At 43.1% G+C, this 17,688-nt stretch overlaps 3 protein-coding genes across 3 annotated transcripts in view; all 3 read left to right on the top strand.

Moving 5' to 3' along the window:
- LOC119261778 overlaps nt 1–17,688 on the top strand; it is an 85,836-nt gene that overhangs the window by 44,406 nt on the left and 23,742 nt on the right. The window lies entirely within an intron of this gene.
- LOC119261786 lies at nt 3,582–10,808 on the top strand. The gene is made up of 5 exons (XM_037531524.1): nt 3,582–3,824; nt 6,301–6,370; nt 7,267–7,566; nt 7,674–7,964; nt 8,447–10,808. The coding sequence occupies exons 3-5, from the start codon at nt 7,437–7,439 to the stop codon at nt 8,731–8,733; spliced, it is 708 nt and encodes a 235-aa protein (XP_037387421.1). The 5' UTR covers nt 3,582–3,824; nt 6,301–6,370; nt 7,267–7,436; the 3' UTR covers nt 8,734–10,808.
- Nucleotides 12,656–17,688, top strand: part of LOC119261787 — a 58,861-nt gene continuing 53,828 nt past the window's right edge. The window contains exons 1-2 of the mRNA XM_037531525.1: nt 12,656–12,899; nt 15,388–15,457. The gene's annotated coding sequence lies outside the window, so the exon portion shown is untranslated. The remainder of the gene's footprint in view (nt 12,900–15,387; nt 15,458–17,688) is intronic.

The following is a 17,688-nucleotide window of genomic DNA, read 5'->3' on the forward strand; positions in this document are numbered from 1 at the left end:
ATGTCTTTGACTGTACAAAGATATTTAACCTTTAATTGATTTGATATCAGAAAATGATATTAATGCCACTTAAAACAGAACATACTTTGTTAAAATAAGATGGGAACTAGAGTTTTACTTAAAACATAATTCCATCTTCAAAAAACTTCTGATGAGACGACTCTGCTCCACATACAGTAAACGGAACAAGACATTCTAAACAATTCTTATTTATTTAAACACGTTACACTGGCTGTGGAAAACTGTTCAATTATTTTGCACCTCACAGGTTTAATTTCACTGCTACTGATCCTGATTTTAAGCTTGGCTTTTCGTTGTGTAGTAATTTTCTGTAGTGTGAGATTTTGAGCTGCTGCTTCTTGGTCTTCAGCTGTATGTTCTGAGCAGCTCTTTAACAAAGGCCTTTTTGCTGAACTGTAGCTGCTGTAATGCCAAAGGTCCTTTCAGACCAGAGCGTGTTGAGCTTCCTCTGAATGTAGCTCTGCTTTCAGAGCACAGACAAAGCCTTTAAACACATGAACGCTGGTTATTAACTAAACACTACTGGAATCTACTGGACGCACTGTAATTAAAGATGCTACTGTATATAATATAATGTGCATGTAGGTGAAACGCCTCTAAAAACTCAAGGGACAAAATCCAGAAAGAGGTGGTCTAAAAATGGTGGTCTACCTCCATTAAAACAATATTTGTGCCTTTTCCATGTTCAAATGTTTCCTTTCACCTCCTGATGCTGTAATAAACGAGCTAAAAGGAGAACCGGACTCTGATGGTACTAAGACTCTGCTTTAAGTTCGGCTCTTTACCCTCGTACACTAAACCTGTAGGAGGAAACCTGGGTGTGATCTTAGACTGAGCTCTGTTTAATGGAAACACAGTCGCTAAAGTAGCTTTTTATCATGTGAGAAAAACTGTTAAAGTTCAGCTTTTCTAACTTTTTAGGAGAGACTTTAAAGTCCTGCTGCTGTTTTTAAAGAGCTACATGACCGTAAAGCTCCTGAATGTCTGTTTATGATCTTAGATCTGCAGAATAATCATAACAATCTTGTTTCTTGTGTTACTGTTACACATTATCATCTGTCTGTAAAACACTGTAGAGCTGCCAGTGCATGAAAAATACAGTATGGATAAAATATATTGCATTATTACTATTATTATTATTATTATTATTACAGTGGAAGGGATTTGTGGGGTTTGTGTGTTTTAATTTTTGTGTTTAGTGATTGAAAAACACTTCTGTTGAAGTTTCTGGAACGTATTCAGTGTCTGACCCTTACAGTGATTAATATTATAGATAAGACAGGGTAAAATGACAGGACTGTAAATGAATGTTGTAGCATTAAGGAGCGATAATGGTTCGATAATTATGTGTAAACAACATTTACTCTGAGTCATTTTAGATTCTGTTCCATTTAATGCACGTCTGTATCCACATTTCCTGTAATACACACAGTGCACTGTGTTTACACTTGTGCTTACTGTCCGTTTAACTACTGATGAAATAAACAAATGGGTGCTAAAACTTCTGCACAAGACTGTTTCAATCTGTCCTACTTCATTAGCATTTCCCACTTTACTAATCAGAAGCCATAAGAAGCAAGAAACTCAGTTCATTCATAAAGCCCAGTGATTTTCAGCCTTGAAGAGCTCCAGCTCTGTTATTGATGCTCGGCTGCAGCGGTTTCTAGAGTTCACGGTGAAATAAAGAAAAATCTCCAATGAGCATCAGTTCCATGCCTTGTTAATGAGAGGTCAGTGGAGAATGGCCAGACTGGTTCCAGCTGACAGAAAGGCTACGTTAACTCAGATAACCACGCTACACAATTAGTGGTGAGAAGAAAAGCATCTCAGGATGCACAAAACATCAAACCCTGAGGTGGATGGGCTACAACAGCAGAAGACCACGTCAGGTTCCACTTCTGTCAGTCAAGAGTAGAAACCTGAGGCTGTATTCGGCACATACTCAAGAAAATCTGGACAGTTGAAGACAAAAAAATGTAGCCTGGTCTGATGAGTCTCGATTTCTGCTGAGGCTCACAGATGGCAGGGTCAGAATTTGGCCCTACACCATGAATCCCTGGAACCAACTTGCTGTGTGTGAGCAGTCCAGGCTGGTGGAGGTGGTGTAATGGGGTAAGGGAACGTTTTCCTGGCCCACTTTGGGCCCAGTAACATTAATTGATCATCGCTTCAGTGCCACAGCTTATTTGAGGATTGTTGCTGACCATGTGTATGTGTCTCTTGTTCTAGCGCACTCCCGGAGCTCTGACGGGGAACATCCAGACAGAGGGAGGTTAAGGTGGGATCAGAGAAGGAAAGGAAAAGTGTAAAGTCTGTACTAAAGCTCCAGAACATTCAGAGCTCTGGAGCTGGAGGTCTCACCCACACTCAGCGTTCAGCTCACATCACCCCAAACCTCTCTCAGGTACCCTGGCCACCGGACCGGTCCTTTATAAAATTTTACTACTTACCTTCAGAGCCCTGCAGAACCTCACCCTCCTCTACCCCAGAGAACTGCTGAGCTCTTACACCCCCCTCTCCCTCCCTCTCGCTCTCTCAAGTCTTCCTATAATAACTTACTTGCTGTCCCAGCACCAGACTTTCCACTAAGGAGGGACGTCCTTCAATACCACTGCCCCCAAACTCTGGAACTCCCTCAGTCCCTCCGTGACTGCTCTTCTTTCTCCTCCTTCAGATCTGATCTAAAGACTTAGAAATCCGCACTGTTAACGTTGATCTGTGGAGAAGCATTAGCTTTCTGGTTACTGTGAGCTGGAACGCTCAGACAGACTATCAGTGTTACAAACCTCCCAGTACGCTTGATCAGAACAGCCAGAACCTCCACTGAAATACAGAGATGATGGACAATCGATACCCAGTCCCCCAATTTCAAAAAGGCAGTTATGTTTCACGGTTTTACAGAGAGTTTTACATCAAAGGCTGTCTTTATTCTTCATTTCCCACATAGTCACTTTATTTAGGTGCCTTTATACATACAAGCATAGATTTTGCGAGGGAACCATTTATGTTGACCCCTGAGGGGCTCCGTACCGTCTCCACAGCAGAACCACAGATATCCATTCCGAGATGCTGCGCTGTCTGTTGTTCTCTGTGAGGTGATACGTCTGCAGCGCCGCCATGTTGGAGCGGTCAGGATCCGGCTGTGAACAGATTCACTTGTACTGAGAGGCGAAGAGTCTCCGGACTAAATCAGCCACAGCTTCAGTCCAGCTCAGCGCCAGCAGCTACAGTTTCTATACAGTCATTTCTCACATCAGGCCGAGGTTTTTCTCCCGCAGTGGTTTATGAAGTTTATTTTCCAAAATAAAAGTCTTTGTGCATAAAATCTGTTTGGGGAGACTAAACTAGTTACAGCTTGTGTGCAGGACCGTGATCTGGGGGGTCCAAGGGGGGACAGTGATCTGGGGGGTCCGAGGGGGGGCAGTGATCTGGGGGGTCCGAGGGGGGGCAGTGATCTGGGGGAGCCGAGGGGGACAGTGTTTTGGGGGGGGTCCGAGGCGGGACAGTGATGTGGGGCGTCTCTGCAGCCGCCGTGCGCTTCTCTGTTGATGACTCCAGGTACTCAAATCCCCGCCGAGCCTTCGCCGCTGGGACGCGGTCGGCCTCCAATGCAGCCCTTGAACAGGACACACGTGACCGCCACCCCGGAAAGACAGGAAGACCAGAAGACTGATCTTGTTTTGGGAATCCTGTGTGTCATTTCGGGAATCCTGTGTGTCGTTTTGGGAATCCTGTGTGTTATTTCGGGAATCCTGTGTGTCGGTTCGGGAATCCTGTGTGTGTGAGGACCTCATGGACACACAGTGAGTGCATGACCTGTGTTTTACACCATTAGACCGGTGAATGACCCATACGAGCCGGACCGCAGAGACGCAGTACCGTCCTTTCAGCTCCGGCCTGACCAGTAACGACTCACACCTGAGGCGGACTGAGATAGCAGAGCTGTGCTTCAGTACTGGAAAGAACTAAAATATCTCCATAAATACAAATAATATGTAAAAATAATGATAATAATAATGAAATAGCTCCTTTCTCATTGTTCTCAAGTCTCACGCTTTGAGCGTGTGACACACGCACCTCAGCGAGTTCACACGCCACACATGCTATTTCTCATTCTTGATTTTTTTTTTCTACAAACGAGTCACAGCCACTGGTCACAGCGCTTCTGTGCTCAGAGAAGTTACCCAGTTACTACACCCTATTCAGTGTCAGGTGCGGAGAGCTGTCCGATTCGGTTCTGACTAACACACGTCGGTGAACGGCTGAAGGAGAACGGCACCACTGGAGCCTGACGAGGTTTTAAATGTTCGTTTAGTCAGAGATATTTATAGGGTCTTTCTGGGTATTATAGGGTAGAATAACTCTGGTTTAGTCACCTTATAGTTGTCATGAACATGGACACGTTTTAACCGTTTGTTGTTTATTTAGAATGTCAGGGAAGAAACAGAAGAGCCTCATTTCCTTCTGGGAAAAGGCTCAGAAACCAAAGGCAAGGAAGGCAGATAATGTGACGATGGAAGAGACTGAAATGGCTACTACATCAGGGGAGATAGCAGAGAAGACTTTGGATATAGTGAAAGAGAGAGAAGAGGAGACTATGGAAGAAGAAGAAAGGGTAGAGGTGAATGCAGAAGAAGGTGGAGGGTCAGAAGAAGAGGGTGCAAGTGAAGATGATGGTGCTGAGGTCAGGGTAGTGGCTAAAAAAAGGCCCATTGTTCAGTGGGGCTAAATTTGTGTTTTTGTTTTGTTTGTTTTTCTTCTTGCCTGTACTTGTACCTGTTTGTACTTTTAATTATGTCATAGTAATCTGTCAACTGTGTAATTTGATCAAATCAAACTGGTTCTCTTTTAAGTTGAACACACTTGGATGGTCAGTGGGCCGTTGGGTCGATGGGTGACCCACCCCCCAAAAAAAAAAAAAAAATCTCACTCCCACCAAACTTAAAAACTTGAGAGCCCTGCTGTTATGGGTCATTGTACAGGTCAACCTCTGCTAAACAGGATCAACTCCAAAAAAGCTCATCTGAAAAAAATATAAACATCTGTTTAAGATATTAAGTCAAGCTTGTCCAATCCTGGTCCTGGAGATCCACCAAGCTGGAGAGTTTAGATCCACCACCCTAGCTCTGAAAGTCAGACGCTGCTGAAGGCACTGCAGATCTTTCTTAGCTGGATCAGGTGACTTAAATTAGGGGTGAAGCTAAACTCTGCTGAGACACAGATCTCCAGAACCAGGACTGAGCTCCCCTGCTTCACTTGAGCTTAATGGATTGCAGCTGCTCAGGAAATGAATTCCAGGCCTTTGGGCCTCAGTACTGATTGCTACCAGAGGACCAAAGTGCCTGAGAACAAACACATCTGACCATCACGTCATTAACGTAGAGCCTGGCCAGACCAGGAAGACGTTTAAAACCAGTAAAGAGTTTAGAAATGAACTCTGAAAGACGCTGGGAACCAGTGGACTGATGGGAGTTCTGGTGTAATGTGGTCCCTGCTTCCACTTCAGTCCAAGTTCAGTGCTGCTGCTCAGTGCTGGATGCTGCCTCAGTGAGCTGTGACTCAGGTTTAGATGTTCATCAATGTCCTGATCTGTCTGTTTGTGATGTGAAGGTCATGAGAATGTAGTAAATCTCAGACACAGTATAATAACACACTGAATACGGAGAAGAGCTGCCCTGCAGATCAGAACGGCTTCGGTCCAGTTGCAGTTTTGTGTTGAACATTTGCTGCATATTTGAATTTCTCTACTCGATTTCACATGAAATGAATGTGCAAAACACTGAAACCTGCATTTCCCCTCCTGAGAAGAAGAGAACAAATAAGCAGATATCATCAATGTAACTGTGGTTCTCTAAAGGAGTAGAGGGTAGCTAGGATAGTGGGGAGATGAAGCAGATGCCTGTAACCTTTTCTGCCATCGTCTCAGTGATAAAACTCAAACTGTTTAATTGGGTTCTCTGCATTTTAGCTTTTAAGTTATGTTGCCATTCTGTGAAGCTCAGGAACAATATAAAGCCGGTAAAATGGGCACAGGAATAAGGTGGAGAGTAAGTTCTGTTCTGGAAATGTCAGAGAGGCTTGGAGGGGATTAACCAGTGGGAAAGAGACTAAATACCCACTACAGCATCGTCCAGCAGGCTGGCTGAGGACGTAACTATCTAATGTAGCAGATTTGATCAGATCAGCCTACATGATGGACTTACATCATTAATGAGTCTGTGGAATTCTCCTGAAGGCCAGTCTGGACCTGGTACTGATGGTGTGTTTGTGTGTCTGTAGGTCAGTCATGAAGTCCAGTGTCCTGATCTCTGGATCCTGATCCTGATCATTATCTCTGTGTTCAGTACTGGTCAGTACTGCACTATCACTCCTTTAAGATGTTCTCAAAGATTTTACTCTTGTATTTTTTTACTTTTGGTTTGTGAACCAGACTTGTTGGATGCTCGTTGGTCCTTTTTATGCAACATCATTCTGACGAAACTATAAGACGCATGAAATGAAACACAGATGTTTTAAGGAATCTTTCAACTTATATATGATCTACTAGGTACAAACCGTTTATAAACAGTGTACTAACTGATTAAAAACCTTTTCTAGAGATGCACACTAGAGAATTTACTTATAAACAGGGTCTACTAACGTGGTCTATGAATATGCGTTATAGTGTTTTATATAAAATGGTATATTTTATATAGCACATCATTAACGTTCAAAATCTGAAGATCACAGGAAACAAGTACTGTGGTCTAAATGAAAATATGAGTGCAGGTCCAAACAGGAGAAAATCAGCCACAGTATGTTTAGGCCCATGCTAGACTAAACAAACATGATCTTCATCTGGAATTACAAACGTCTGTTAAGCATGAATTCCTCATATTTTCTGGAATTTAGTGACAAACTAGCTGTTAATACAGTGAAGAGAGAGAAATTCTTCAAATGAACACACATCATATTTTAATATTTGTTCTAAGAAACATGAACAGAAACAGTATAAATAACAATATTTTAAAAAAAAATCAGGCTCCTGCTAAAAAACGTGTTCCAGCACCTCAAACTAACGGCTGTAGTACTTTCACTGGTTGACAGTTACAGATTCAAACTGTCAAAGGTAAGAAATCGTTTTCTTTTTTCATCATTGTGGTTTGAACTTTCAACAATTCATTTAGCTTCTTTTAACTATAAGAAGAATTAGAGATTTCCTTTTTTAATCAAACAGACTCTTTATGTTCCTTTTATATTATTCAGGGTCTGAATCAGCTGTTGGTCCATTGAAGGTGAAGCTGCATGACTCTGCTACTCTGCCCTGCTCTGAGAGATGCTCTGGTTTAGCGAGATGGACTGTGTTCCACAAACGCAGTGACACTCTGGCTGAGTGTGATCAGACTTCATGTAGATCAGTGAAGGATGGATATCAGATGATCCATGATCAGTACCTGAAGGGGAATCTCTCTCTCATCATCACTGACGCTGATTTCAGTAAGAGAGGCTGGTACACGTGTGACTGTGCCAGCAAGGACGTCTGTGATGTTCATCTACAGATTGAGCGTAAGTGTCCAGCTGTTTTCCTCACTGATAGAACAGATTTACATTATTTGATGTTACAGATCAGATCTGCACAGAATTCAGGATGTTTCTGATTGTTTTTCTCTCAGCCTTGAACACTACAGTTGAGATGATGGCCGGTGAATCTCTGATCCTAAGGGTGGACGTATCAGATCCAGTGGACGTGACTTATAACAGTACAGGTACACCTGGACCCTCCAGTGGTCAGATCTGTACAGTGGATGGACCCTCACTACAGTGTAAACCTGAATACACACAGAGATCATCACTCACATCTGGTGTTGAGCTGAGAAGAATGACTCCATCAGACAGTGGAGTTTATACTGTAATGGACAGCAGGAATAAAGAGGTCATTCACACCTACACAGTGACCGTCCAAGGTATGATTTCAGTGTTTTTCTTTCTCCAAAGTGCATTTAGTGTTTTACCAGCATTCGCCATGTTTTACCAGGCACTGTTTCTGTACTGATGTGCTGCTGGTTGTGAACTGAACTGAATTAAGCTGGCAGTGCAAATCAATAAAGAAATGAAACTGAACTACCATCAGGCCTGCTGTGGAGATCTCAGAACTAAGGAGCTGTGATTAGGACCAACCACAGTCAGGGGGAGGTCTCAGAATAATGGAGGTGGTGATTAGGACCAATCACAGTCAGGGGGAGGTCTCAGAATAATGAAGGTCGTGATTAGGACCAATCACAGTCAGGGGGAGGTCTCAGAACAATGGAGGTCTCTATAAATCTTCTCTTTGTATAATAATCAGCTTCATATTACTTCTGTCAGTCTGATCTTTCATGTAGAACCTGAAGACTTTCCTAAAGAGTGTTGATCACATTTATCTCCTCTGTTTTATCTCCTACTTTAGATGTACAGCAGAGCTCCATATGGAAGGATGGATATCAGAAAGGAAACAGTGATGGGTATCAGAAGGGAAGTGAAGATGGATATCGTAACGGATTGGGAATCGGAGCAGGCGTTTTTGGGATCATAGCTCTGGCTCTTGGTGTAATTTTCGGAATGTTTGCTGTGCCGCGGGTGCGTCTTCTGAGGTTGAGAAGAGAAGATCCCTCAGAAAGAATAGGAGACGATCCCTCAGGTGGGCGACAAGCTGAAGATGCTGAAAGTGGTCTTGCCCTGGCCAGTGCTTGCTAGACAGAATTCTGAAGACTAAACAGCTTCTGTAAGTTCTCTTTTTTAAGAAATTCAATGTCGTCTTCTGGAAAAAACTTGAAGAAAAAGAAGCTTGATGTGATGATCAGCCACAGGGACCATGTCGAATTTGTCCTGTTACAGTCTCAGTAACTCCTAAACCTCATGAGAGAAGCAGTACTTCAGTCCTCTAAAACAGCTGTCTGAAGAACGTTTCTTCAGTAGGTTTTAGTTTGGGATTAGACCAACGTGTTGTGGGATTTCATCAGTAGCGTGTTCAGTGTTATTCAGGGATTAATGGTGAGAATCAGGAGAGAGTGGCTCAGTCCTTCTAACACTGAAATACTTCGTTCTAATCCCACTTCAGATTTCTGTCCGTGTTTAGCTTCAAATATGTAGAAGATCTTTGATCTGGCCTTGAACAGATTGAGGATTCATGGTTTTATTATAACATAACATAAAAATAATTCCATCTTCAAAAAACTTCTGATGAGACGACTCTGCTCCACATACAGTGAACGGAACAAGACATTCTAAACAATTCTTATTTATTTAAACACGTTACACTGGCTGTGGAAAACTGTTCAATTATTTTGCACCTCACAGGTTTAATTTCACTGCTACTGATCCTGATTTTAAGCTTGGCTTTTCGTTGTGTAGTAATTTTCTGTAGTGTGAGATTTTGAGCTGCTGCTTCTTGGTCTTCAGCTGTATGTTCTGAGCAGCTCTTTAACAAAGGCCTTTTTGCTGAACTGTAGCTGCTGTAATGCCAAAGGTCCTTTCAGACCAGAGCGTGTTGAGCTTCCTCTGAATGTAGCTCTGCTTTCAGAGCACAGACAAAGCCTTTAAACACATGAACGCTGGTTATTAACTAAACACTACTGGAATCTACTGGACGCACTGTAATTAAAGATGCTACTGTATATAATATAATGTGCATGTAGGTGAAACGCCTCTAAAAACTCAAGGGACAAAATCCAGAAAGAGGTGGTCTAAAAATGGTGGTCTACCTCCATTAAAACAATATTTGTGCCTTTTCCATGTTCAAATGTTTCCTTTCACCTCCTGATCCTGTAATAAACGAGCTAAAAGGAGAACCGGACTCTGATGGTACTAAGACTCTGCTTTAAGTTCGGCTCTTTAGCCTCGTACACTAAACCTGTAGGAGGAATCCTGGGTGTGATCTTAGACTGAGCTCTGTTTAATGGAAACACAGTCGCTAAAGTAGCTTTTTATCATGTGAGAAAAACTGTTAAAGTTCAGCTTTTCTAACTTTTTAGGAGAGACTTTAAAGTCCTGCTGCTGTTTTTAAAGAGCTACATGACCATAAAGCTCCTGAATGTCTGTTTATGATCTTAGATCTGCAGAATAATCATAACAATCTTGTTTCTTGTGTTACTGTTACACATTATCATCTGTCTGTAAAACACTGTAGAGCTGCCAGTGCATGAAAAATACAGTATGGATAAAATATATTGCATCATTATTATTATTATTTTTATTATTACTATTATTACAGTGGAAGGGATTTGTGGGGTTTGTGCATTTAAATTTTTGTGTTTAGTGATTGAAAAACACTTCTGTTGAAGTTTCTGGAACGTATTCAGTGTGTCTGACCCTTACAGTGATTAATATTATAGATAAGACAGGGTAAAATGACAGGACTGTAAATGAATGTTGTAGCATTAAGGAGCGATAATGGTTCGATAATTATGTGTAAACAACATTTACTCTGAGTCATTTTAGATTCTGTTCCATTTAATGCACGTCTGTATCCACATTTCCTGTAATACACACAGTGCACTGTGTTTACACTTGTGCTTACTGTCCATTTAACTACTGATGAAATAAACAAATGGGTGCTAAAACTTCTGCACAAGATTGTTTCAATCTGTCCTACTTCATTAGCATTTCCCACTTTACTAATCAGAAGCTATAAGAAGCAAGAAACTCAGTTCATTCATAAAGCCCAGTGATTTTCAGCCTTGAAGAGCTCCAGCTCTGTTATTGATGCTCGGCTGCAGCGGTTTCTAGAGTTCACGCTGCAATAAAGAAAAATCTCCAATGAGCATCAGTTCCATGCCTTGTTAATGAGAGGTCAGTGGAGAATGGCCAGACTGGTTCCAGCTGACAGAAAGGCTACGTTAACTCAGATAACCACGCTACACAATTAGTGGTGAGAAGAAAAGCATCTCAGGATGCACAAAACATCAAACCCTGAGGTGGATGGGCTACAACAGCAGAAGACCACGTCAGGTTCCACTTCTGTCAGTCAAGAGTAGAAACCCGAGGCTGTATTCGGCACATACTCAACCAATACTGGACAGTTGAAGACAAGAAAATGTAGCCTGGTCTGATGAGTCTCGATTTCTGCTGAGGCTCACAGATGGCAGGGTCAGAATTTGGCCCTACACCATGAATCCCTGGAACCAACTTGCTGTGTGTGAGCAGTCCAGGCTGGTGGAGGTGGTGTAATGGGGTAAGGGAACGTTTTCCTGGCCCACTTTGGGCCCAGTAACATTAATTGATCATCGCTTCAGTGCCACAGCTTATTTGAGGATTGTTGCTGACCATGTGTATGTGTCTCTTGTTCTAGCGCACTCCCGGAGCTCTGACGGGGAACATCCAGACAGAGGGAGGTTAAGGTGGGATCAGAGAAGGAAAGGAAAAGTGTAAAGTCTGTACTAAAGATCCAGAACATTCAGAGCTCTGGAGCTGGAGGTCTCACCCACACTCAGCGTTCAGCTCACATCACCCCAAACCTCTCTCAGGTACCCTGGCTACCGGACCGGTCCTTTATAAAATTTTACTACTTACCTTCAGAGCCCTGCAGAACCTCACCCTCCTCTACCCCAGAGAACTGCTGAGCTCTTACACCCCCCTCTCCCTCCCTCTCGCTCTCTCAGGTCTTCCTATAATAACTTACTTGCTGTCCCAGCACCAGACTTTCCACTAAGGAGGGACGTCCTTCAATACCACTGCCCCCAAACTCTGGAACTCCCTCAGTCCCTCCGTGACTGCTCTTCTTTCTCCTCCTTCAGATCTGATCTAAAGACTTAGAAATCCGCACTGTTAACGTTGATCTGTGGAGAAGCATTAGCTTTCTGGTTACTGTGAGCTGGAACGCTCAGACAGACTATCAGTGTTACAAACCTCCCAGTACGCTTGATCAGAACAGCCAGAACCTCCACTGAAATACAGAGATGATGGACAATCGATACCCAGTCCCCCAATTTCAAAAAGGCAGTTATGTTTCACGGTTTTACAGAGAGTTTTACATCAAAGGCTGTCTTTATTCTTCATTTCCCACATAGTCACTTTATTTAGGTGCCTTTATACATACAAGCATAGATTTTGCGAGGGAACCATTTCTGTTGACCCCTGAGGGGCTCCGTACCGTCTCCACAGCAGAACCACAGATATCCATTCCGAGATGCTGCGCTGTCTGTTGTTCTCTGTGAGGTGATACGTCTGCAGCGCCGCCATGTTGGAGCGGTCAGGATCCGGCTGTGAACAGATTCACTTGTACTGAGAGGCGAAGAGTCTCCGGACTAAATCAGCCACAGCTTCAGTCCAGCTCAGCGCCAGCAGCTACAGTTTCTATACAGTCATTTCTCACATCAGGCCGAGGTTTTTCTCCCGCAGTGGTTTATGAAGTTTATTTTCCAAAATAAAAGTCTTTGTGCATAAAATCTGTTTGGGGAGACTAAACTAGTTACAGCTTGTGTGCAGGACAGTGATCTGGGGGGTCCGAGGGGGGACAGTGATCTGGGGGGTCCGAGGGGGGGCAGTGATCTGGGGGGTCCGAGGGGGGGCAGTGATCTGGGGGAGCCGAGGGGGACAGTGTTTTGGGGGGGTCCGAGGCGGGACAGTGATGTGGGGCGTCTCTGCAGCCGCCGTGCGCTTCTCTGTTGATGACTCCAGGTACTCAAATCCCCGCCGAGCCTTCGCCGCTGGGACGCGGTCGGCCTCCAATGCAGCCCTTGAACAGGACACACGTGACCGCCACCCCGGAAAGACAGGAAGACCAGAAGACTGATCTTGTTTTGGGAATCCTGTGTGTCATTTCGGGAATCCTGTGTGTCGTTTTGGGAATCCTGTGTGTTATTTCGGGAATCCTGTGTGTCGGTTCGGGAATCCTGTGTGTGTGAGGACCTCATGGACACACAGTGAGTGCATGACCTGTGTTTTACACCATTAGACCGGTGAATGACCCATACGAGCCGGACCGCAGAGACGCAGTACCGTCCTTTCAGCTCCGGCCTGACCAGTAACGACTCACACCTGAGGCGGACTGAGATAGCAGAGCTGTGCTTCAGTACTGGAAAGAACTAAAATATCTCCATAAATACAAATAATATGTAAAAATAATGATAATAATAATGAAATAGCTCCTTTCTCATTGTTCTCAAGTCTCACGCTTTGAGCGTGTGACACACGCACCTCAGCGAGTTCACACGCCACACATGCTATTTCTCATTATTGATTTTTTTTTTCTACAAACGAGTCACAGCCACTGGTCACAGCGCTTCTGTGCTCAGAGAAGTTACCCAGTTACTACACCCTATTCAGTGTCAGGTGCGGAGAGCTGTCCGATTCGGTTCTGACTAACACACGTCGGTGAACGGCTGAAGGAGAATGGCACCACTGGAGCCTGACGAGGTTTTAAATGTGCCTTTAGTCAGAGATTAGTCAGAGATATTTATAGGGTCTTTCTGGGTATTATAGGGTAGAATAACTCTGGTTTAGTCACCTTAGATCTGTCATGAACATTGACACGTTTTTAACCGTTTGTTGTATATTTAGAATGTCAGGGAAGAAACAGAAGAGCCTCATTTCCTTCTGGGAAAAGGCTCAGAAACCAAAGGCAAGGAAGGCAGATAATGTGACGATGGAAGAGACTGAAATGGCTACTACATCAGGGGAGATAGCAGAGAAGACTTTGGATATAGTGAAAGAGAGAGAAGAGGAGACTATGGAAGAAGAAGAAAGGGTAGAGGTGAATGCAGAAGAAGGTGGAGGGTCAGAAGAAGAGGGCGCAAGTGAAGATGATGGTGCTGAGGTCAGGGTAGTGGCTAAAAAAAGGCCCATTGTTCAGTGGGGCTAAATTTGTGTTTTTGTTTTGTTTGTTTTTCTTCTTGCCTGTACTTGTACCTGTTTGTACTTTTAATTATGTCATAGTAATCTGTCAACTGTGTAATTTGATCAAATCAAACTGGTTCTCTTTTAAGTTGAACACACTTGGATGGTCAGTGGGCCGTTGGGTCGATGGGTGACCCACCCCCCAAAAAAAAAAAAAAAATCTCACTCCCACCAAACTTAAAAACTTGAGAGCCCTGCTGTTATGGGTCATTGTACAGGTCAACCTCTGCTAAACAGGATCAACTCCAAAAAAGCTCATCTGAAAAAAATATAAACATCTGTTGAAGATATTAAGTCAAGCTTGTCCAATCCTGGTCCTGGAGATCCACCAAGCTGGAGAGTTTAGATCCACCACCCTAGCTCTGAAAGTCAGACGCTGCTGAAGGCACTGCAGATCTTTCTTAGCTGGATCAGGTGACTTAAATTAGGGGTGAAGCTAAACTCTGCTGAGACACAGATCTCCAGAACCAGGACTGAGCTCCCCTGCTTCACTTGAGCTTAATGGATTGCAGCTGCTCAGGAAGTGAATTCCAGGGCTTTGGGCCTCAGTACTGATTGCTACCAGTGGACCAAAGTGCCTGAGAACAAACACATCTGACCATCACGTCATTAAAGTAGAGCCTGGCCAGACCAGGAAGAGGTTTAAAACCAGTAAAGAGTTTAGAAATGAACTCTGAAAGACGCTGGGAACCAGTGGACTGATGGGAGTTCTGGTGTAATGTCGTCCCTGCTTCCACTTCAGTCCAAATTCAGTGCTGCTGCTCAGTGCTGGATGCTGCCTCAGTGAGCTGTGACTCAGGTTTAGATGTTCATCAATGTCCTGATCTGTCTGTTTGTGATGTGAAGGTCATGAGAATGTAGTAAATCTCAGACACAGTATAATAACACACTGAATACGGAGAAGAGCCGCCCTGCAGATCAGAACGGCTTCGGTCCAGTTGCAGTTTTGTGTTGAACATTTGCTGCATATTTGAATTTCTCTACTCGATTTCACATGAAATGAATGTGCAAAACACTGAAACCTGCATTTCCCCTCCTGAGAAGAAGAGAACAAATAAGCAGATATCATCAATGTAACTGTGGTTCTCTAAAGGAGTAGAGGGTAGCTAGGATAGAGGGGAGATGAAGCAGATGCCTGTAACCTTTTCTGCCATCATCTCAGTGATAAAACTCAAACTGTTTAATTGGGTTCTCTGCATTTTAGCTTTTAAGTTATGTTGCCATTCTGTGAAGCTCAGGAACAATATAAAGCCGGCAAAATGGGCACAGGAATAAGGTGGAGAGTAAGTTCTGTTCTGGAAATGTCAGAGAGGCTTGGAGGGGATTAACCAGTGGGAAAGAGACTAAATACCCACTACAGCATCGTCCAGCAGGCTGGCTGAGGACGTAACTATCTAATGTAGCAGATTTGATCAGATCAGCCTACATGATGGACTTACATCATTAATGAGTCTGTGGAATTCTCCTGAAGGCCAGTCTGGACCTGGTACTGATGGTGTGTTTGTGTGTCTGTAGGTCAGTCATGAAGTCCAGTGTCCTGATCTCTGGATCCTGATCCTGATCATTATCTCTGTGTTCAGTACTGGTCAGTACTGCACTATCACTCCTTTAAGATGTTCTCAAAGATTTTACTCTTGTATTTTTTTACTTTTGGTTTGTGAACCAGACTTGTTGGATGCTCGTTGGTCCTTTTTATGCAACATCATTCTGACGAAACTATAAGACGCATGAAATGAAACACAGATGTTTTAAGGAATCTTTCAACTTATATATGATCTACTAGGTACAAACCGTTTATAAACAGTGTACTAACTGATTAAAAACCTTTTCTAGAGATGCACACTAGAGAATTTACTTATAAACAGGGTCTACTAACGTGGTCTATGAATATGCGTTATAGTGTTTTATATAAAATGGTATATTTTATATAGCACATCATTCACGTTCAAAATCTGAAGATCACAGGAAACAAGTACTGTGGTCTAAATGAAAATATGAGTGCAGGTCCAAACAGGAGAAAATCAGCCACAGTATGTTTAGGCCCATGCTAGACTAAACAAACATGATCTTCATCTGGAATTACAAACGTCTGTTAAGCATGAATTCCTCATATTTTCTGGAATTTAGTGACAAACTAGCTGTTAATACAGTGAAGAGAGAGAAATTCTTCAAATGAACACACATCATATTTTAATATTTGTTCTAAGAAACATGAACAGAAACAGTATAAATAACAATATTTTTAAAAAAAAATCAGGCTCCTGCTAAAAAACGTGTTCCAGCACCTCAAACTAACGGCTGTAGTACTTTGACTGGTTGACAGTTACAGCTTCAAACTGTCAAAGGTAAGAAATCATTTTCTTTTTTCATCATTGTGGTTTGAACTTTCAACAATTCATTTAGCTTCTTTTAACTATAAGAAGAATTAGAGATTTCCTTTTTTAATCAAACAGACTCTTTATGTTCCTTTTATATTATTCAGGGTCTGAATCAGTGAACGATCCAGTGAAGGTGAAGCTTCATGACTCTGTTACTCTGTCCTGCTCTGAGAGATGCTCTGGTTTAGCGAGATGGACTGTGTTCCACAAATCCACTGTTCCTCTGGCTGAGTGTGATCAGACTTCATGTAGATCAGTGAAGGAGGGATATCAGATGATCCATGATCAGTACCTGAAGGGGAATCTCTCTCTCATCATCACTGACGCTGATTTCAGTAAGAGAGGCTGGTACACGTGTGACTGTGCCAGCAAGGACGTCTGTGATGTTCATCTACAGATTGAGCGCAAGTGTCCAGCTGTTTTCCTCACTGATAGAACAGATTTACATTATTTGATGTTACAGATCAGATCTGCACAGAATTCAGGATGTTTCTGATTGTTTTTCTCTCAGCCTTGAACACTACAGTTGAGATGATGGCCGGTGAATCTCTGATCCTAAGGGTGGACGTATCAGATCCAGTGGACGTGACTTATAACAGCGCAGGTACACCTGGACCATCCAGTGGTCAGATCTGTACAGTGGATGGACCCTCACTACAGTGTAAACCTGAATACACACAGAGATCATCACTCACATCTGGTGTTGAGCTGAGAAGAATGAGTCCATCTGACAGTGGAGTTTATACTGTAATGGACAGCAGGAATAAAGAGGTCATTCACACCTACACAGTGACCGTCCAAGGTATGATTTCAGTCTTTTTCTTTCTCCAAAGTGCATTTAGTGTTTTAACAGCATTCGCCATGTTTTACCAGGCACTGTTTCTGTACTGATCTGCTGCTGGTGGTGAACTGAACTGAATTAAGCTGGCAGTGCAAATCAATAAAGAAATGAAACTGAACTACCATCAGGCCTGCTGTGGAGATCTCAGAACTAAGGAGCTGTGATTAGGACCAACCACAGTCAGGGGGAGGTCTCAGAATAATGGAGGTGGTGATTAGGACCAATCACAGTCAGGGGAGGTCTGAGAACAAACGTGGTGATTAGGACCAATCACAGCCAGGGGAGGTCTCAGAATAATGGAGGTCTCTACAAATCTTTTGTTTGTATAATAATCAGCTTCATATTAGTTCTATCAGTCTGATCTTTCATGTAGAACCTGAAGACTTTCCTAAAGAGTGTTGATCACACTTATCTCCTTTGTTTTATCTCCTACTTTAGATGTACAGCAGAGCTCCATATGGAAGGATGGATATCAGAAAGGAAACAGTGATGGGTATCAGAAGGGAAGTGAAGATGGATATCGTAACGGATTGGGAATTGGAGCAGGCGTTTTTGGGGTCATAGCTCTGGCTCTTGGTGTAATTCTAGGAATGTTCG

Source organism: Pygocentrus nattereri, chromosome 20, assembly GCF_015220715.1.
Source record: "Pygocentrus nattereri isolate fPygNat1 chromosome 20, fPygNat1.pri, whole genome shotgun sequence".
NCBI lineage: Eukaryota > Metazoa > Chordata > Actinopteri > Characiformes > Serrasalmidae > Pygocentrus > Pygocentrus nattereri.